Here is a 23576-nt window from a genome sequence, read left to right as displayed (position 1 = left end):
CCATCGTTTTCTCAGCAAGTACATTCAGTTATGTACACCATCTTCTTTGTATTATTGGCCTAGGGCCTACAGTACAGAATAAAGGCTGTCTGTCCGCAATCCAAATTTTACATATTTGTTGCCCCTGTTATTTAATAATGACGTGAACTAAGCGATAAAGAGAAGTTCTGAACTATTCCCATCATTTAAAAAGACCACACATTTTATTGAAACCACAATCAATACAATAAATAACAATAAACGGATCGGCATGACTAGGTATGTTAATCACAAAGTACAAAGTCACTCCTAGACAAATGAGCACAATCTTCAATACAACAATTGCTTGTCTTTGTAGAATTACAATGGAAAAAGTAAAGAACTAGCAAATAGAGAGCATGTGGACCATTTGATAACTTTTGTTGTTTTGAGATTAGATATTTTTCAGTTACTACAACAGCCTGATTTTTATGAAAAAATTTTTTGCTCTTTTTATAAAAAGTCTATACATGATTGGTAAAGTTATATCAGGAGAATGATACGACATCTGGTTTGTGTCCTCAGTGGTATTGTGACTGTCATAGCGTGACATTACATTTTAACTCACTTACTCATATCGAGGAAATGGGCTGACATGGGTAGTGATATCATCGATTGTTGACTTACATGTTTTATTGCCACGGTTGTGATATGTGTCCCGTAAAATACACGTGTAACAACTTACACAATGATTTCATTCTCGCCCCCATCTTACCCAAATGGATAGAGTGTCTACCCGGAGCGTGGAAGGTCGGTGATTCGACACCCAACCGCGTCGCTGAGTGCGGCTTTAAACAACAAACCAACCAACCCATCCGCGTCATACCAAATACGTTAAAAGATCATTTTTATTACCCTGCATGGAGATCGGGATTAATGGGATAAAACATGGACTGGTCGGCTCGAGTCTGTAGACTGGTTCTGAGTTGGGTATCCACGGCGGCGTGGTATACCACTGGGCTCCATTAAACTGACATGACTAAAGTACTCACGGAAATGAAAATAAAATGTTTTGCTCAATTAAAAAATCGACACAAAGTGTTACGTAGCTGTAAATACGAAATAACAAAACAACTCAAAAGGTACTAGTCTGGATTTGCTAGTTTGATCTCAGTGAACAATACAAAATACAATACTTTACAGGAGGTAATTTGTCGGCACTTTCAACATTCAAAAATAAAAAAAAGTCCAAATTGACATAGCAGAAAAAGACTATAGGCATTATGCACCTGTTCTCACCTGTCGTCAAGGTGTCATAGGTCACCTTGATTCACTAACACCTAGTTATGCCCTGTTTCACAATAGTCTGTTTTATTCACATTTTTACACACTTTTACGTGTAAAGAGGCATAAAAAAACATTTGATACGCTGTATTTGTGCCACGGCCCAATTAGTACTAATTTAGTTGTTTGAATATTTACATACTTTGTATATTAACTGCATTTATTTAAGATCTGAGGTCGAAAAAACAGGGTTTTTTTCATTTCCTTGAGTACTTTAGTACAAGCAGCAACACACGCACATACAGGCACACAGCTATCTTGATAAATGCAATAATCTCGAACGCGGCCTTAAACCCCATTTCACCTTTTGTTGTGAGTTCCATCAGTAAGGTTTACTGGGACAAGATACCAGGATTGTGTTCAACGAAGCAATGTAAATGTATTGTTATATATTTCAAAAGGTTGTATTTGATGGATGAATATCAGTGACCTTGTGTATTTGATTCATGAGTATCAATGACCTTGGGGAAACGTTAACAATCATCCAACAACGGAGTTCATAATGTCAACTTTGTATTTAGGGGTGGGTGGGGTAGACTAGTGGTTAAAGCGTTCGCTCGTCACGCCAAAGGCCCCGGTTCGATTCCCTCCATGGGTACAATGTGTGAAGCCCATTTCTGGTATCCCCCGTCTTGATCTAACTGTAGTATTTTCTAATAGCAGCGTAAAACTCAACTCACTCACTAACTCTTTGTATTTGAATGTTCAAAATGTATCATGCAAAACTGTATTTGACAAACAGATGCACATAATGTAAAAAAAACCCTTAAAGTTATTAAAGTCAAATATTGACACATAAACGACAGTTTAAATACTAGTAGATGATAATCAATGCAAAGGAAGCTAATGTATATATGTTTTGACCGGTATATGAACAGTTGACAAGTGGTTTCATTTTTTGTCTGACAGAATATATTTTATCTTTTCCTGTAGTTTCAAATTTGAAAAGCCTTAATTCAATTTTATTTATAGATTATATTATTTCAACAGTTTCTATCATATATAAAGATCCATCAATGATTTTGAAATCAAGGATCGTGAAAGAGTCTCCAGATCAACAGGGTCCCAAGAGGTGAAGGTCACTGTACGAAACGGCTCAATCATGAGGAATCCATTGTCAGAGAATCTGCCGGAAATTCCGACTGCATCCAACCAAACGAATGGAGCGATGTGATCGGACTCAATGGCGACTTTAAACTCAGTGTCCGACATCATTGTGACACCAGTTATCTATAAATATATTGAGAAAGGGTCGTTGATACAAACACGTGTGTCAAATAAACCCTTTCCATAATCATGATAAGAAATATGAGCTGAAAATGGATTTATCAATTGATTCCGTCTGAATCCATCTTCCCGAGGCAAGAGAGTTAACTGACTATAAAAGTCCAGTTTCCACCCTTGCCGAACTAGGCTGATATCATGGAGTTAGATTTTGGCTGGGCTAACGAGTCTATGCATAGTCCAATCAAAATCGTGCACCGAAATCGAAATCCGGTTCTAGAATGTCATGCAGATTTCGGTCGACTGCAGGATTTGCAAAGCATGTGCACGGCTAACTCGTTTGTAACAGATTTTTTCTAAATCTTTTCATGTTTTCAATCAAGGTGCTCACGTGATTTGATGAACTTCGCGATGTAAGACTCGTTTTATCACAATATAGATCTTGATGATCTATCAGATCGTCTTGACTGGGCGCCACCGTTTTGTTTGAAACAAAGGCAAGTGGTACGAGAGGTTGAATCTGATTGGTCAATAGGAGAGGCTTAGAAAGGACATAACTCGTAATAGCCACTGGTGGCGCTACGATCGAGCCCAGGAATTCCAGCCTAGTTCGGCAAGGGTGGAAACTGGACTTTCAAAGTCAGTTAACTCTCTTGCCTCGGGAAGATGCGAGAACAACGGGTGGTCGGACATCTTGGTACTTGGGATGCAAGCGTGACATTTCTAAAGCGAGGTCTATATATTTGCCATGTTTTTCCTGAATCTTGTCAGTCACATTAGTGGCAAATATTTGTACTAGTATCACTTGTCCCCAACTTGTATTTTCATGATTCAAATAAACTGTTTTCTATATTAAAAAAATCCAGGGGGGCAGCGTGAAGAATGTTTCATCTGTCGAGCCCAATGGACATGTCGATAACCTCAGAAAAGGACTCGACAAACAGAATCTGTTTTTTAAGGTCAACCATGCAAAGGAGGCGTGTAAGGGGTGTTGGGAACTGTGCGAAGGAGGTCCAAGATGATAACCTCCCTCTTTGCTAAAAAGCTTAAAGGATTAAGTGACAAACAAAAAAGCAAAGGACTAATAGAATCGCCCTGAAATAGTCCTCTTCCAAAAGAAATGGGTTCCGAAGTCACCACCTGCCCCTGCGAATACATCTCAAGTTGAGTTGACCAGCAATTCAATGCAGACTTAAGTAAAACAAGTAGTCGCTCGGGGAGTTCAATACATTCCAGTGACTTCAAAATCCGTTCGTAAGGTACGGAATCATAAGCTTTTCTGTAGTCTATCCAAGGGTCATTTCTTCAAGGGTCATTTTCTGGAACTTACATTATTGTTATTATTATTGTTTTCTTTTGGAACTTGGCTGACAAAGGAAGTATGATAATCTGGATAAATCGTAACTTCGAACCAGAAACAAATGCATCACTCAACTTGGCAACTTAAAATTCGTGCCCTCTCATGAGTTTTTTAAGGTAAAACATACCATAATTTGAGCTTTGGCGAGTCCAGTGACGTTGTTGTAGTGGGTGAGGGGGAGGTATGTGTTGATACCGCCAGATGGGTCATTCAGGTACACGTAGAAAAAACAGCTGGACCTGCCTGGACAGGCGCACGTCATCAACAGATCGTCAATATCATACCTCCAAACTGACTGGGACGATCTCGTCACCTTGAAACCAAATACTCAGTCTGTCAAAAGCTCAGTTAATTCAAATAGCTTCACACAAAAAGAGCCGATTTTCAAGCTTGCATCTATTATGTGTCTTTTCCCGGAAGTTGAAGATACAGCCTCGAATAGAGGGAAAATTGCTGATTTGCTGATGCGGCTTAAAACAATATTCATTCATTCTAAAGAGGTGCACTATATAGAATAAATTTCTACACCTTTTGGTTAGTTATCGATATAATTGTCTGTTAATTAGTGTTATTAAATACACTTAATTACATTGTATGCATAGGTGTATGTCATGAGAGGGGTAAAGTTGTCCCATCGGTAGATCTCGATGAAGAGCGTCCCTACGGTGGCTTCAGTAGTCTTCTTCATCAGATGCACGGCCTCGTGGTTGGGGAAGCTGGACTGGAGGAGGCTGGTGGCAGGGGTGAAGACGTTCATGCCGGTCTTGGTGTCCTTGACCTCGGACAGGGGGATCTCGTCCACCACCATGTAGATGTTGAGGAAGTTACCGTCAATGAAGGGGGAGATGAGAACGGGAGCGAAGAACTTCCGAGCATAGTAGTGCAGCATCTTCCATTTGCCTGTGTAGTCTGGTTTGGAACATACAGTCTGTTATATTCAAAACGCACATGGCTTTTAATTACAAACTATATTTTGTTCGTGGTCCGCTTTCACGAAGAAGCAACACACATCCTTATAACCCTCGCCACTTGAAATATAGAATCACGAAATGATTAATTAACGAAGATAACTGCATGTGTGCTAATACTATTACGGTGAAAACAAGCCAGTCACTTGATATAAGGAATATAATTATCCAAAATTTCGAAGTGCGCTTTTCAAGAAATTTTGATCACGTGGATACAATCCGGCTAAGAATCGACGGTCAGGTGACGTTGGTCGATAGCGCTTTAAATACTTCATCTGCACGTACTTTTCCTTCAGTTCGTGCTGGCAATGTACGTCCGCCGCACTCGCTGCTAAATATAGTCGCTCGCAATCGCCTGACGGCCGGTCTTCAATCGGATTGTAACCATGTGATCAAAACTCAATGATGGTGTTCGCTAAGAAATTGGACATTTCTTGAAAAGCGCACTTTGCAATTTTTTTAATATTCATTATCGGTGGAATGGCCTGTTTTCCTTTTATAAGTGAGTGAGTATGCTTTTACGCCGCTTTTAGCAATATTCCGGCAATATCACGGGCTTCACGCATAGTACCCATGCCGAGAATCGAACTCTGGTCTTCGGCGTGACGAGCGAACGCTTTAACCTCTAGGCTACCCGGCCGCTCCTCTCTTTACAAGTATTAGCACACATGCAGCGCTATCTCCGTTAATTAGTCATAGCTGTATTTCGTGATTCTACTTCAAGTGGCGAGGGCAATAGTATTTTCAACCGTGTAAACGTTCACTTTGTAGCAATCACTGTGTTGGCAATACAAATTTAAAGTTTCATTTTAATTCCTTGTCAAGATGGCGTGTAGAAACTATTTTGAATTTGAAGCCTTGGGTATTGTTTTGTACCTGAAATGTGGATGTTCTGGCTGTCATGGTTTTCCCTTTTTTATATTCCCCAAAAACGTACTTTGATTGTTTCTGCCAAAATTGTTTGCCCAAAACAGTGGACATGTTTTTGACAGCACAGAAATATTTGGCTGTGATGTGACTGACCGATACTAGCCCACGTTGGTGCCTGCCAGATGTCATTTAGCTGCCAGTAGAGGGCGCCCATAGTCTGGCCCCGCCCATCTGACGTCAGGTTATTCTGCCAACGTCGGTAGTGCTCAGTCTCAGCCTGTACTGACACGGCCTGGTTGATCTGGGAGAGACAGGAAATATCCTTGTAGCGAGTGAGTGAGTATTGTTTTACACCGCCTTTAGGAATATTCCAGCAATATCACGGCTTGGGACACCAGAAATTGGCTTCACACATTGAAGTCGAACCCGGGTCTAACGCTTTAACCACTAGGCTACCCCACCTTTAGAAAGCTCCTCATAATAAGCCGGCTGCTGGAAGTGAAGGAATACATCCTGGTCAAGTAACAATAATGGTGCTTTGCCAAACGAACAGTCTCGATTGACGAGTTAAATGAGAAATACAGAGTTTATAAAGAAACATTTTCAAGAGAACGGCAAACGGCATGAAGCGATATTAGCTTCATAAATGACCATCTTTCATTATTTTGTCTTGTCAATGTGGAACAAACGAAAAAAGAAAGTCAACAGTTTGTGTACGGTCTTGACACTTACAATAAATGTATGTCAATAGTTCCTTCAAAGTGTTCTTACATAGGTTTTATTATATACTTTAGTGTGAAAGACCGAGTCATACAAGAGTTACCTTCCCTCATAGTTTATAATCATATCTATTATGCATGATACAGGATTTTAGTGACCCTAAATATTTTTGGTTACTTTTTTTTATATTTCTTAAGATTTTGCAAACACGAAACTACTTTTTAGTCGCAAATACAATGGGTGGTAAACCGTCCCGGTGTGTTAGGTTCTGAGAATTTACGTTTGAAGGTTTTACATTTCTAATGAAATATATTAACTACTCAAAATGAATAGGATATTCCATCTGTCTCGTGGAATATCACGTTTCTCTCATCACTCGACTCCTGAAATACCCTATATTTAATACCATAGGGTAAAAAATAACCAACTTCATAAAAATCGTATGTGCACTATTCAGAAATTATTACACTCACATGTGTGTCATACTGATTTAAGGAAACTCGTGTAAGAATTCGTGTATTACCCTCGCTCTCGCTAGGGAAATACAAGAAATCAGAATCTTGTTTCGTACAATCAGAATGTTACACATGTTAGCTAACAATGTCTATATACCAGCTTAGTTTACATCACTCACCTGTGTTAAGTAGATGAGGTCACTAAATCTTTGTTTGGCATCTGAATTAGTCGTAGGTTCATTGAAGTGCTGGAGAACCTCTTGCATCATCTGAGTATTACCTACAAGCAATGGACAGATGCACTGGGATTAAAGACAAGTCTGTCTCACAAGTGCCTGTACATTATTACTTCCGCCCAGCCCTCACGGTTTTTTAATGTTATGGTCCTAAATGAAGCAAGTTTAGATTTTCCACATGTTCAAGGTCTAATATCATCTGTAGAAAATCTCGGATCTCATTGGGGCCCCCTTTCAATTTAAATGTAGTTGTTTGTTTCTATCAAAGTTCTATTTTTTCAGAGGCTAAGGGTTAGTCTAAATGAGGACATAAAATGGATGGATAGCATTTGTATTGTTTACAACGACGTTTGAGTGCTACTTGTGATCCCTCTGAATCAGAAAACTGCTAAATATGCGTATGAGAGTCACTTTACATACATGCTGATATTTGAAGAACGTATGATTACTATACAAAGATAAACAACTTAACGAGGAAGCCCATTCGATTTACGAGAACCAATATAGCCGATGTGAATACAGACTGATTGGGCTGGATAGGATAAGGGAGTTGTTATCCATATTAAGGGCGTACAAGGGCGTATATAATCACTAATTTGATACTTTTGATTTGTGTATACGAATGCCCGGGCTAGGTTTAGATTCAAACAGCAGTTCATTTGACCTAAATATAAAACGTCAACGCCAGAGAATAACAAGTCTCGATTTGTCACCCGAAACAGATTCCATTGGGCGTAAAAGGTGAAAAATATTTGAATGGATCTCTGAAAATCAGTGGGTCATAAGGTGTTTGCGAAAAGGGCAAGAATGTTCAAAACGACGCGGGTGTTTATATGTATCATGATCAGTGTCAAGTTAGATGTTTCATGATAGAGGTGATAGCTTTAGAACATTGGCACTGACCTTGGTCCTCATGATTCCTGTGACTGGACATTGGTCCCCAGTAGTCAAAGTCCCCCGAGTCGAACACATCTTCCAGGGTCTCGATGTCACACCAGGCCTGAATCCCGTACTCAGAGGCGAAACGAGGGATTGGAAATGATGATTCATTCCACAGGTCAGAAACGAAATCATAGAAGTGAACTGTTCCAGGAAAAAGAATTAGGACATTAAGACATCTGTGAGAATAATAAATATAACTGATAATTGATTATAGGGTCCCCAGAGAGATGAGACCCGTGAAGATCCGGGGTAGAATAGATCTTCAGCCACCCATGTTTGCCGTAAAAGGCGACTATGCTTGTTGTAAGGGGTAACTAACAGGATCGGTGGTAAGGATCGCTGACTTGGTTGATACACGTCATCGATCTCAATTGTGTGGATCAATGCTCATGATGTCAATCACTGGATTGTCTGGTCCAGACTCGATAATTTACAGACTGCCGTCATATAGCTGGACTATTGCTGAGTGCGGCGTTAAACAACAAACAAAGAAACAGAGAGATGGACCAATCAGTTGTCTAGATTATCCAGATGTTAAAAAACCTGTATGATCACAGTGTATGATTAAGTCAATTCTGCGCATCACATTCAATCCTGATCAATACCAGAGAATCTTCAAAATGGCGTATGTGAGGTGAGGTGAGGTGAAATGGGGTTTAACATCGCGTCCAAGATTATTGTACTTATATAGTGACGTGTGTATGTGTGTGTGTGTGTGTGTGTGTGTGACTGCTTGTACTAGTCCGGACTAATGCCGATTTATAGTGCTAGCTCACTGAGATACCATGCTGCCGTTTAACATGAATACCCCACTCAGACACAGTATACTGACTCCGAGCCGATCAGTCCTTGTTTTAGCCCCTTAATGCCGAGCGCTAGACAGGGTAACAACAAGTACCACCTTTTAACGTATTTTGGTATGACGCGGCCGGGGATCGAACCCCGGACCTTCCGCTCGCCTGGCGGACGCTCTACCACTTGACCACGGAGGCGGTCAAAGGGGCGTATGCAATGTATTCGTTTTGTTCTCTTAACCCGGTAATAAAAGAGAACGTTTCACAAGGCTTTGAACAGTATTGCAGTAATATCAGTGGGAGGAAAGCTCAAAGTAATGCAGCTCTTACAGGCGTGTATCACCTGGGAAAAAACAAACAGCACAACCAAGGATCACAACGAGACGATTTTGGTATTCGATCAGCGGATTCTGTTACGCCTAAGGGACGCAACTCAACATTCGACAAGCTATGCCATTATATACAGATATATGCTTTAATTAAAACAAATTCATAATACTGAATTATATACAAGTGAACAAAACACGTATCCAGAACAAACTTCTTAATGCAAACCCAAAGCCAGAGAATGTTGATTCATCGTATCTTTAAGCATTGACTTACTGTCGCCATACGATTCGGACTGAGGGTTTTTAGCTACCCAGCCTTCCTTCTCTGTATCCTCGCCATTACTGGGACTGGATGACAGATAAACACGAGTCGGGTCCTCCTTGTCTACAATAGTCTTGATCGTTGTCACGTACAACTTGATGTAGTCATTGTAGTAGAGCGTGTAGTTATCCTGGCTCCCATACCTGAAAGTATCTTGACTCGGTCTCATTAACATCAGAGGGGGCACGGGTGGCCCAGTCGTCTAAGGCGCCGCGATTCACTGTGCAGAGTTGCGTCCCTTGGGCATGCCAGAAACATGATTGTGGGTTCGAATCCCGGTTCGCCCCGATTATTTTTCTAGGTTTGTCAGCACTATACCCGTGCTCGTGGGTTTCACCGAAGTGGTAAACGTCTGAGACCTGCATCACTTCGGGCTTTCCTCCCTCATTAAGCTGACACGCCGTGATATGACTGGAATACTGTTAAAAGCGGCGTTAAACCCAACTCACTCAGTCACATTAACATCAGATCTTAATTCTCGCTTTCTTTAGCGGTAGCGAAAACTAAGATCTGATTTTAATGAGATTGAGTCATGACTTCAATTGTCTGCATTTGTAGTTTGTTAACAGGGGAGAATAAAATAATTTCCGAATGACAAATCCTACAGATGTGGGTAATCTACAAGTAGAATGTGGAAGGGGTGGGAAGGTTAATTTTAATTTACTGTCATACCCACCAGTTCGCTCGCAACCCTTCCTCATTCTCGTTACTTCCTGCCCACAGAACTATAGATGGATGATGCCTCGTTCGTCGAATCTGTGGATAGTACGGTAGCAGTCAAGTAAAACATGGTATTCGAAAGTGTGATATGTGTATATATGTCATCCTAGTGAGTTACATGTGGTAGAATGTTTTGCTAGTGTTGTACCTTCCTCCCAAGGCAAGGGGGTTAACTGACTATTAAAGTCCAGTTTCCAAAATGCGAACTCGGCTGGAATTATGGAGTTAAATTTTGTCGTGACTAAAAAGTCTATGCATAGTCCAATCAAAATCGCGTAACGAAATCGACATCCTCATTGGTTTGTCGTATTTTCGCACATAACATTCATCGATAGGGGGACGAGTCTTCTTGCAGGTTACGGAAAGGGGCAAGTGGTGACGAATGAACTCGTAATAGCCACTCGACCCCGGAAATTCCAGCCTTTTTCGGCAAGGCTGGAAACAGTACTTTTAAAGTCACTTTACTCCATTGCCTCGATAAGATGCCACTGCTGGAGCTGCGATCGAGCCCAGAAATTCCAACCTTGTTCGACAAGGGTGGTTACTGGACTTTCACAGTCATTTAACGTCCTTGACAAGAAAAATAATGTGATACCTGATATGTGATCTCTTGGGACACCGTTTCAAGGAAGTCTGGAGTGCTGGGGTAGAGGGCATCGCTATACATCAGGTCCTGCCAGATCATGATGCCAAATTCGTCCGCGAGCTCATAAAAATCCTCTGACTCATAAACCTGCCAAAGTTATGTCAAATATTGGAATACACTGTACATCTTGCCTCTAATATCAACTACAAAACCTGGCCAAAAATAGGTACCAGGCAGAACCGTCGTCGATACCGCATCTTGTGTGATGCTGAAGTTTCTGGACCAGATACACCACTTGACGAAGAAAGGATGATACCCAGATTACGTCGATAACAAGGGCAAATATGACAACTCTTTCGATTGCTGTTCGCCTAACAAGCTCAGCGCTTTTAGCTAACAGGCGACAAACAAAACTTGTTCAGTTATAGGCGCATGCTCAGCGACCTTAATGACCAATGATAATACACATGGAGGCGTGTTTACGCCTCGACACTTTGCTTGATGAAACGTATAACAAATTGCCCCTTAGAGTTACTTTTGGCGAGAGCAAATTTACTTCACATCCGCTTCTCGGTAATTCGACCTATGGATGATGCGTTTAGCGTCGTCCACTCGCGGCCTACGAGACATCGCTCTGGTAGACAGGGGCCCAGACAATTCCCGGCCAATGTTCTGAGTGACATCCGGCTATTCAATATATGATTGTCAGTTAGCTAGGCTATGTATGATCGGATCAGTGAGATGAAGTGTGACGGCACTTTGAAAGGTATTTAATGTACATCTTTTTTATTGCATGTAAGTTTGAAATGTGTAGAACGCTCAAAGTAAAGTATGGTGCACATGTTGGTGAAACCAGCAAATAGGGTACCGTGTGAAAGACCGTGATTTTGGCGCCGTTGACCACTTGACCATCCATATACCCCAAGGCAAGCAAGTTCAAAATGCTTGTGAGTGAGTGAGTATGGTTTTACGCCGCTTTTAGCAATATTCCAGCAATATCACGGCGGGTAACACCAGAAATGGGCTTCACACATTGTACCCATTCGGGAATCGAACCCGGGTCTTTGGCGCGACGAGCGAACGCTTTAACCACAAAGCTAACCGACCGCATGTATGTATAATATACATGCATCAGAATATTTCTGACAACAACAATAGTATCAATGTATTAACTAAGAGTGTTATTCTCACCCCTCCTCCCCAAACTCTCATTGAGTTGATGTGAACTTCTGCGGCTGATTGGAGCAGACGGCGCAGATGTTCTCTGGTAATATTTTCTTGAAAACTGTCCGCGGGGATCCAATTTGATCCCTTGAAGAAAACTGGTAAATCGTTTATCTTGAAATAGAACGTTAAACCTGTGAAAAAAGGATAATAACTCAACAGAGGACAGTGGACCTGAGTTAGGCCTCCATTACAACATCTGTACTGGGACCAACTACTAGTGTTGGAAAATACGTCCACTTGGATTCATGGATTTACACAGCAGTAATTATTACGCAAAGCAATGAGAGTGCAAACACCTTTCCCATCCGTTCGAATGATGAGGCAAGTTTTCATGTTCTCCCATAATCCTCATACCACATTTACATCCTCCGCCAACACATCCCCATCCACCTTGGATGTTGTCAACACATCCCCATCCACCTTGGTTGTTGTCAACACATCCCCATCCACCTTGGTTGTTGTCAACACATCCCCATCCACCTTGGATGTTGTCAACACATCCCCATCAACCTTGGTTGTTGTCAACACATCCCCATCCACCTTGGTTGTTGTCAACACATCCCCATCCACCTTGGTTGTTGTCAACACATCCCCATCCACCTTGGATGTTGTCAACACATCCCCATCCACCTTGGTTGTTGTCAACACATCCCCATCCACCTTGGTTGTTGTCAACACATCCCCATCCACCTTGGTTGTTGTCAACACATCCCCATCCACCTTGGATGTTGTCAACACATCCCCATCCACCTTGGTTGTTGTCAACACATCCCCATCCACCTTGGATGTTGTCAACACATCCCCATCCACCTTGGTTGTTGTCAACACATCCCCATCCACCTTGGATGTTGTCAACACATCCCCATCCACCTTGGATGTTGTCAACACATCCCCATCCACCTTGGTTGTTGTCAACACATCCCCATCCACCTTGGATGTTGTCAACACATTCCCTACCCACCTTGGTTGTTGTCAACACATCCCCATCCACCTTGGTTGTTGTCAACACATCCTCATCCACCTTGGATGTTGTCAACACATTCCCATCCACCTTGGATGTTGTCAACACATCCCATCCACCTTGGATGTTGTCAACACATCCCCATCCACCTTGGTTGTTGTCAACACATCCCCATCCACCTCGGTTGTTGTCAACACATCCCCATCCACCTTGGTTGTTGTCAACACATTCCCTACCCACCTTGGTTGTTGCCGACACATCCCCACCCACCTTGGATGTTGCCAACACATTCTCCACCCACCTTGGATGTTGCCAACACATTCCCTACCCACCTTGGTTGTTGCCGACACATCCCCACCCACCTTGATTGTTGCCAACACATTCCCCACCCACCTTGGATGTTGCCAACACATTCCCCACCCACCTTGGTTGTTGCCAACACATCCCCACCCACCTTGGTTGTTGCCGACACATCCCCATCCCCCTTGGTTGTTGCCAACACATTCCCCACCCACCTTGGTTGTTGCCAACACTTGCCAACACACTCCCCACCCACCTTGATTGTTGCCAACACATTCCCCACCCACCTTGGTTGTTGCCAACACTTGCCAACACACTCCCCACCCACCTTGATTGTTGCCAACACATTCCCCACCCACCTTGGTTGTTGCCAACACTTGCCAACACACTCCCCACCCACCTTGATTGTTGCCAACACATTCCCCACCCACCTTGGTTGTTGCCAACACTTGCCAACACACTCCCCACCCACCTTGATTGTTGCCAACACATTCCCCACCCACCTTGGTTGTTGCCAACACTTGCCAACACACTCCCCACCCACCTTGATTGTTGCCAACACATTCCCCACCCACCTTGGTTGTTGCCAACACTTGCCAACACACTCCCCACCCACCTTGATTGTTGCCAACACATTCCCCACCCACCTTGGTTGTTGCCAACACTTGCCAACACACTCCCCACCCACCTTGATTGTTGTCAACACATTCCCTACCCACCTTGATTGTTGCCGACACATCCCCACCCACCTTGGATGTTGCCAACACATTCCCCACCCACCTTGGATGTTGCCAACACATTCCCTACCCACCTTGGTTGTTGCCGACACATCCCCACCCACCTTGATTGTTGCCAACACATTCCCCACCCACCTTGGATGTTGCCAACACACTCCCCACCCACCTTGATTGTTGCCAACACATTCCCCACCCACCTTGGTTGTTGCCAACACTTGCCAACACACTCCCCACCCACCTTGATTGTTGCCAATACATTCCCCAGCCACCTTGGTTGTTGCCAATACATTCCCCACCCACCTTGGTTGTTGCCAACACATTCCCCACCCAGCTTGATTGTTGCCAACACATTCCCCACCAACCTTGGTTTCTTGCCAACACATTCCCCACCCACCTTGATTGTTGCCAACAGGATCCTGCACCAGCTCTACAGTACGGAATCCCACCCGACGTTGTTTGCTCGACACCTCGTTGTTGCTGGTGAAAGTGACGTTGACGGTGTAGAGAGGCTGGTTCCCATAACCATTCGGCCACCATTTGCTTATATTTACATTCTGCAAAGGGTACAAACACGCACATAAACCCACCGCTTTACAACACAACAAGCAGTGTCATTTAGCCTCCACAGAACATACACTGGTACTAGTATGAATAGCTAAGACTCCCGATGTTCTGTGAAAACTCGTAACGACGGTTGAAAAACATCATTCAAAAGTGCCTATACTATTACTTAGAGACCGACTATTTGATATTCGGGGGCGGGGGTTGGGGGCATTTTTATTGTTTCCGTAATATCTTGAAAACATGAACAATTACTGTCCTAGGGGCGGTGGGATAGCCCAGTGGTCTAATCGTTCGCTCATCACGCCGAAAGTCCGAGTTTTATTCCCCAAATAGGTAAACTGTGTGAAACCCATTTCTGGTGTCCCCCGCCGTGATATTACCGAAAGCGGCGTAAAACCATACTCACTCGCTCACAGTCCTGGATAACATTCAGTGTTATTTACCTCAAGGACACTCATAGTAATAGGGTCATTATCCAGTACTAGAAGCTCCCCGCCAACTCTGGAACTTACGCTAGGAATGGTGATTGTGAAGTTGGATGAACTGTTTGTTGGTGTGAGTGTCAGTGGCATTGACTTCATCACCGATGTCCCGACAACGTTGGTGGTGAGGACGCCCGACACAGAACCCCCGCTCACATCGAAGTACACGCCCGCATCCAGCAACCACTCTCCTCCCGATCCTAGAAATATACAAGACACTTACTTTGTGTCACGTCAATGAAGAACGCCTAGTGCGTTTAGTGAATGCGCTCTAACATTACCCAGATGATACGACAGTGGTGGAATTCCTTTGGTTCTCACAAAGTATAATGTTCAGCTGTTGCCCATGGAGTAACTTGCTATCGGGGTCCAAGTCGTCTAGACAAAACGCTGTTCAGAGTTGTCTACCTTGGGGTGCCAAAACCCCTAGATCCGCTGTTCGAATGCCAGATTCGCCCTGATGTTTCGATGTCTGTCAGCACCAGCCGACCATGCTTACCCTTATCGCGAACACCTGGTGTCATCACTGATTTCCAGTGATCCATTCATGTAAGTTGCACCGCTATTTTCCCTTTCACGCACAATGGGGTATGTTTCGCCGTTTATCGAGACTGGCGTTGGCGTCTCTGGCGTTGACGTTATATATTTGCAGCGTTGTCTGCTGACGTGGAAGGGCAGCTCTGATGTGCACAGCACATCCAGAACTGGGGAATCGAGGGGTTCAAGATGTAGCTTGCTTGCTTGTTTGTTGTTTAATACCGCACTCATCAATATTCCAGCTATATGACGGCGGTCTGTAAATAATCGAGTCTGGACCAGACAGTCCAGTGATTGACATCATGAGCATTAATCCACGTCATTGGGATACGATGACACGCTTCAACCAAGTCAGCGAGCCTTACCACTCGATCCCGTAATTGGTCTTTTGCTACTCATTCTTGTAAGAGGCGACCAACGGGATCAGATCTCCAGGCTCACTGACTCGGTTGATGCCTGCAATGTCTCAATTGTTTATATGGATGCTCATCATATCAATCACTGGATTGTGTGGTCCAGACTCTATTATTACAGACCTCCGTCATAGCTTGAATACTGCTGAGTGCAGCATGAAACAACAAACGACCCCGTTAGTCGCCTCTTACCGAAACATGGTCGCATTTTAGGGCAAGCATGGGTTGCTGAAGACCTATTCTAACCCGGATCTTCACGGGTGTCGATATGTAGCAGATACAGAATTGGATGGAGGCAGAGATACAAACGTTTTGGCTTGATCCTATACAAATTAAAGGCTTTGTTTCAATAGTAACCAACATATACACAGTAAAAAAAGTGTTGCACCCCCACATTAATACGTTTGATACATCACAACATTTAAAACGCCCGACTCTGGTTTTAATGGTAGGTATTCCTTGGGGATCTGATGTGAAATGTGTAATGTTTTCGGAGGGAAGATGATCACCAAAACGTAGCAATCAGCACGTGAATTGCATGGTGCATGACATTTGCAGATTGCAGTATCTTCTTAACCTCAACATCGCCTATAAAAGATGTTCTCTGACAGCCCAGTTTATTGTAACCCACAATGCCGGGTAGACGATTGTCAGAAGCAGTCAAGTGGCAGATTATTAGCCTTCATGGAGCAGGTCTTTCGTTCAAGGAGATTGGCAGAAGAACCGGACATCACTATTCAACAATAAGCCGTTTGGTCAGAAAACACGCACAAACTAATGATGTAAGGAATCGCAGACCCTCTGGCAGACCACGTAAGACCACAGAGCGTTGTTGAGGGTGGTAAGGCGTCATCCATTTGCTACAAGCACAACCTTGAAACGTCTTTGGCTTCCTCGTCAACAGTTCAGTACCCAGACCGTGAGAAATCGTCTTAAAGCTGCAGGGTTGAAGTCCAGAAGGGTTATCAAGCGACCTAAACTCACAGACAACCACAAACGACTACGTCTAGCCTGGTGTAGACTGAGACAGAACTGGAACTTGAGGTCCTGGAGAAGAGTCCACTGGTTGGACGAAAGCAGGTTCCTTCTGCATGTTGTGGATGGCAGAGTGAGAGTATGGAGGCGTCCTGGAACAGCTTATACTGCAAGAAACATCATGCCAACTGTACCATATGGAGGTGGATCTGGGGATGCTTCTCATTTGATTGTAAGCTTGATTTAGTGACCATACGAGGCAACTTGACAGGGGAGCGCTACATCCAAGAGGTGCTGAATCCAGTTGTGGTGCCCAATTTTGACAATCATCCACTGGCCACCAGACCGATATTCATGGATGACAATGCCAGACCACATCGTTCACGAGCTGTGACCCAGGTTATCCACAACAATGCTCTGACGCAGATTCCATGGCCAGCAATGAGTCCAGATCTGAATCCTCTGGAACATGTATGGGTCATTTTGGGACGCCTGATTTATCATCGGGACCCTCCTCCACAGAACTTGCGTGAATTGGAAGCAGCATTACACGAGGAGTGGCAGCAGCTGCCCATGGAGCGATTCCAACGTCTGGTGAGGGGTATGAGACGAAGACTTCAAGCTGTGATCCAAGTGCTTGGTGGAAGTTCTCGATATTGACTTACTGTGTTCGTCAGATCTCCATATGACATTCTTACCCTATTGGATGAATTTGGTCACTAAAAATTATTGAGATGTCACCATACTTAATGCGTCTTCGTTGTTCGTTCATTTTTCGTAAAAGTTCAGCATGAGATTATTACATGGCATAAGGTCATGGAATACCCCATTTAAGTTCATTGTATAGACAATACACTGGTTTGTTGGTATACACGAAATCCTGGTTATAATATTAATTCGGTTATCTTTACACCCTTTCAAAACACCCCTCCATGAAAAAGTATAGGGGGTGCAACACTTTTTTTACTGTGTATAGATGTGATCTACTTGTATCTCAACTGACAGGGTCTCCATGGAGCAGCAATGGCAACAAACTGAAGAGTGACACAAAGGAGGACATAATACTTTTGGATAAACTTGTCAGGTCACCTTTTCATCACGATCTGATGTGAAAATATTTATCCAGTCGTGGGTCAACGTCAGTTTTTAAATTAAAGCGACAAAACCCTTTCCATAATTATAAAATATCTGCTAAAAGCAAAGTCTATTGTACGATTCCGACTTAATTAGAGCATGCCTTTATCTCATAGTGATATCCTGCCCCACCAGTGACACCCTTGACAAACATGCAAAGGTAAGTCAACTGTTCACCTTTTGTAAAACATGAGAACATATAGTAGAAGTCAAAACAGAGAATTCATCTGACATACTTTTTGTCACTGATGCCTAAAATTTGGAAATGTCCTCCACATGTCTGCCATAAAACATTCTGAAACCTTTGCCAAGGCCTTTAATGTTTTAACCCTGATCAAGCAACTTTTGAGCAAGAGTCGTATTCCGCTCTTTGGAATCTTCGTAGAAAGAGCTTACTCGTTTGTACCGCAACATTTGTGAACAGTAGACACCATAGGCTAGAGATGCTGGAATATTTCTCGCCATAAAGCGACATAAAGACACCCAACAACTGAAAGGTACCCTCTAGGATTGTAGGAACAAGCATCACGAGAAACGTAGGGTCACCTGTTCCCTGCCAACTGATGTATGAACTTCTTTGATAGTCATTTAGAAGTTGGAGTAATAAGTAAGGATAAGAATTTATGGATGAACAACTTCTAAATTAAGAGCGTCGTTTCGGTGTAGGTTCTAGCTTGTTTGGGGGGCACGGGTGGCCCAGTCGTCTAAGGCGCCGCGATTCGCTGTTCAGAGTTGCGTCCCTTGGGCACGCCAGAAACCTATGATTATGGGTTCGAATCCCGGTTCGCCCCGATTATGTTTCTAGGTTTGTCAGCACCATACCCGTGCTCGTGGGTTTCACCGAAGTGGTAAACGTCCGAGACCTGCATCACTTCGGGCTTTCCTCCCATAATTAAGCTGACACGCCGTGATATAACTGGAATACTGTTAAAAGCGGCGTTAAACCCAACTCACTCACTCACTCACTCACTCTAGCTTGCTTGATAACGGTGTTAGAATCTACACCGAAACGTCGCTCTTAAATGTAATAAAGAAGTTGTTCATCCATACATTATTTTCCTAACTTAGTACTCCAACTTCTAAATGCCTATCAAATAAATGTAATAAAGAAGTTGTTCATCCACAAATTCTTATCCTTACTTCCTGATGGATGAACACAATTGTTCGGTGTGACAAGCGAACACACAAAAATTAAAAATACTAATTTCAGTATAATGTATTGTTTTACAATACCTCTTGTTGTTGCTGTTGAGAGTTCGCGAATAACTGCAGTGTTAAATGCTTGGATGGAAATATTTTTCCTAAAAAGAGAAAGAAGAAATATTCTCGTAATACCAAACCATTACCAAGTTTTACCGTTTGTTTGTCTTTTACTCCCTTTGGAGTCTGTTTGGGCGGATAACAGATTGGTTATATTCTGGTGTTGATGTTTACTATTAGGAGAGATTGCTTATGTTTGTGAAAATGGTTTTGTTGCGTTCATTTGAAGAACGATATACGTTTTAATTTATCATCATATCGTCTCTTCATAAATTGGATATCCATGTCACTGAGGCCACGTTTGGTCACATCATCTGCTGAGGCGATAGTTTGGGTAAAAGCAAGAAGCACAGTAACATACATTTGTCAAAGAACATCTCGTTCTCGTTATTTGATTGCTCGAATGTTCAGAAACTGAGATGTGTTATATAATTTTGAATGTTGCCAAATGTGTTTCCTTGCCTTTTGTATGGATATAGTTTTATTTATAATCTATCCGAACACAGGGCAAAATACAAATACATTTTGAATTTTACCATCGGTCGCCCCTTTGGCTAACCTTAGCCTTACGCTTACCATGTTCCGTGGTGGGAGCACAGGAACCAGTTCTTTGTGCTTACCATATTCCCTGTGTTGGGAAGGACGGTCCCCAGTTCCTTGTGCTGACCATATTCCCTGTGTTGTGAAGGACGTACCCCAGTTCCTTATGCTTACCATATTCCCTGTGTTGGGGTGGACGGTCCCCAGTTCCTTGTGCTGACCATATTCCCTGTGTTGGGAAGGAAGGCCCCCAGTTCCTTGTGGTTACCATATTCCCTGTGTTGGGAAGGAAGGCCCCCAGTTCCTTGTGCTTACCATATTCCCTGTGTTGGGAAGGAAGGCCCCAAGCTCCTAGTGCTTACCATATTCCCTGTGTTGGGAAGGAAGGCCCCCAGTTCCTTGTGCTTACCATATTCTTTGCGTTGGGAAGGACGGTCCCCAGGTCCGTGTGTTTACCATATTCCCTGTGTTGGGAAGGAAGGCCCCAAGTTCCTTGTGCTTACCATATTCTTTGCGTTGGGAAGGACGGTCCCCAGTTCCGTGTGCTTACCATATTCCCTGTGTTGGTAAGGACGGTCCCAAGTTCCTTGTGCTTACCATATTCCCTGTGTTGGGAAGGAAGGCCCCCAGCTCCTAGTGCTTACCATATTCCCTGTGTTGGGAAAGAAGGTCCCCAGTTCCAACTGAAAGAACACTGCTCCTTTCTGATCAAGTTGACATGACATTCTCCGTTCTGTACCTTGTTTGGACAATCGCCGGGAATGTCATAGGCAGAAGCATTGGCCTTTTGAGCAGCAACTGTTACAGCAGACTCAAAGTCAATGCGGATTGCGTTGTCCCCTACCTGGAGAAATAAGACAATGTCTGAGTTAGTGAACTCATGTTGAAAACCATAGTCAGATACATTACAGATATATTCCATATAGGCAATCCAGCCTAACAAACATGGTTGATACTGTGAACAACACTCCAGTCTGTCGACCTAACACATGGTCAGGTCAGGTCATGTGTCAGCTGAAACTCAGTTACCAAAAGGCCTTTGTTCGTTGATCCAATAATAACAACACTTAGCCATTGGATATTTGAAAAACATTCCTACCTTGGCAGCATTTTTGATGTCGTAGACATATTGGACAAACATGTTCTCTGATGTCCCGACCTTCTGGTCGTTGATGAAGACGGTTGAAAAGGTGTCCAGACCGTCACAGATAAGATGGAGGGCAGAGGCAGCCAGGTCTGCTGAACTCACTACAAAAACATCAGATGTAAGAATGACCTCATACAAAACATCAGATGTAGTAATGATCTCATACAATACATCAGATGTAGTAATGACCTCACTAAAACAGTAATCTTAACGTTCGATTATTGCAATGTACAATCTGCAATCAGTCGAACCATTCTGGAAATCATCGGTCATAGTTCACCACCGTCCTATGACTAGAACTTTTTGTTAATATATAATAATAAAAAGAAACGACAACACCACAGAATAATTAGTCCCGATTATCTGCTGAAGCAGATTCTATAGGGCATGAACGGCAAAATACTGATGAAAATGATATAAATAGATCAATAAACGCGATATGTTAACGTTGAATTACTTCTGCTGCGGACAAGTGACCTCAAAACAAGACGGATGATTAAGAGAAACCTTTCGGAAATGCTTTCGTTTTGTAAACACTCGGAGGCAGTTTTAAAGTCTCAGCCGAAAGAACTGTTTTGTAGTTGACTCAGCATAATTGATAAATACTAGTCCATGAACAAACTCTGCGACTTAGAATGGTGATGTGGTCCATTTAGTTCGGTTCTTACACTGAAAGGAACGTGTGTACGTCCAGTCTTCTCGTCCAATCCATCGTAGTTTGACATCGTTGTCCCGGTACAGCGGATCTGGAATCAGCTTGTTGGTGTACAGGGTTGTGTACATACTGCCTGGCACACTGGCAGGAATCCTCTCACCTGGAACAACCACCATTGTTGCAACACAGGCAAAGCACCATTCTCTCTATGATATAAGTAGCAGGATCTGGGGGGAGGTACATGGGGTTTTATGCGTCTGCATTAGGTTTCATACCACGAGACGGAGGCTAACGAAGGACCCATAAAAAACAATGTACCCCGAGGGATCTTGTGGCAACGAATTTATCTTACAGACATGTTTCAATATGACATTGTGAAAGAGTTAAAACAAATTCTTCAAAATTGATAGAAAACAGCTGCTTAAATGAGCTGAGGTTAACATGTGCTATGTCACGTGACTATCACTTACTCGCAAAAAGCGTGCGGCTTTTTCCTTCGAAACGGGATATAAGCGATTATTATGCCCGCTGAGAAATCCGCGTGCAGCCAGTTTCCTCCGTGGCGGGGTATAATGGATTTATTTTCCCGCTGAGAAATGTATGTCCCTCCAAGGCGGGAGAAAAAGTATTTTATTACGATAAGGTGAATCATCAGATCTCATCATTCTGACATAGAGGTATGATAACGTGATTTGATCTTAACAAACATCCAACAGACGGACATCAATATTCTTGTTAGAGCATGGCCTTCTGGTTGCCAGCACCTGCCTTTGACCTCTTTACAATATATATATAAAACAGTGACAAAATCCTTTCATTAATCATACAAAGTCCCTGATGTACTATTCCCACAACTAGGATAGCATACGCGTGCGCTTATGAATCATGAAGCTTTAGGCTAAATTTCACCCGATCAAGGATACACTAACTGCATCTCCCATTAGGCCCGTAAAGATCCGGGATGGAATAGGTCTTCAGCAACCCTTGCTTGTCGTAAAAGGCGACTAACGGGATCGGGTGGTAATGCTCGCTGACCGGGTTGGAGCATGTCATCGTATCCCAATTGCGTGGATCGAGGTCCATGATGACAATCACTGGACTGTCTGGTCCAGACTCGATTATTTACAGACCACCATCAAATAGCTGGAATATTGCTGAGTGCGGCGTTAAACAACAAACCATGGGTATGGTGCTGACAAACCCAACAGATAATGAGCGCTGATAGGTGATTAGCAATGGAAAAATGGAAGCCAACACATTTGTTTAGGCTGTGAATAATTGACTCTGAACAAGACAAACTCGTGATTCGCATTACTATCCACGCCCAACACCATCGGAGTACGATGACACGCAATCAACCAAGTCACAGGGCCATTAAGTGGCCTCTAACGACAAACAAACCTCCAGAAAATTACGTCAATAAGCCATTGTTCCTCACCTCTGTCATTGTTAACAAGAGTCCAGTTTCCAGTCAAATCCAGTGTAGATGACATCGAAACAGAACACAGAGCAGCTATTAACCAACAGCTGAAAATACCCGCCATGTTGTTGACATGTGACGGCAAACCGACTGGCAGTCTTATCATAACGTCACATGACTTCCATATGGCGACATACACATTCTATATATAAACAGAAAATGACGCCTGTTTGTGTAACAGATTGCAAAAGAACTATCCAATAGTCAGATATTAAACATCAAGTGGGATACAGACATATTTCCTTGAAATTTTTCAATTTCAATTTTGTGGGTTGAAGTACCAGGATCCGACGATTGTGGATTCGAAATCTAGATCTGTGATTTCACCAAAGCGTC

At 43.1% G+C, this 23576-nt stretch overlaps 1 protein-coding gene across 1 annotated transcript; it reads right to left on the bottom strand.

The window, feature by feature from the left end:
* Positions 1–2169: 2169 nt before the first annotated feature.
* LOC139463447 (beta-mannosidase-like) lies at positions 2170–23304 on the bottom strand. The gene is made up of 17 exons (XM_071244714.1): positions 23199–23304; positions 21774–21920; positions 21058–21206; positions 20603–20802; positions 19392–19459; positions 15130–15299; positions 14448–14607; positions 12020–12186; positions 10838–10975; positions 10199–10278; positions 9475–9665; positions 8039–8218; positions 7079–7179; positions 5878–6025; positions 4476–4795; positions 4014–4199; positions 2170–2532 (listed from the first exon to the last, which is right to left on the bottom strand). Exons 1-17 carry the CDS (start codon positions 23302–23304, stop codon positions 2299–2301), a joined length of 2745 nt encoding a protein of 914 aa, XP_071100815.1. The 3' UTR covers positions 2170–2298.
* Positions 23305–23576: the final 272 nt, after the last annotated feature.

This window comes from Haliotis cracherodii, unplaced genomic scaffold, assembly GCF_022045235.1.
Source record: "Haliotis cracherodii isolate W230 unplaced genomic scaffold, xgHalCrac1.p SCAF_16, whole genome shotgun sequence".
Classification (NCBI taxonomy): Eukaryota; Metazoa; Mollusca; class Gastropoda; order Lepetellida; family Haliotidae; genus Haliotis; species Haliotis cracherodii.
Note: the sequence above shows the minus strand (reverse complement) of the source record. Positions and strands in the feature narration are given on the sequence as shown.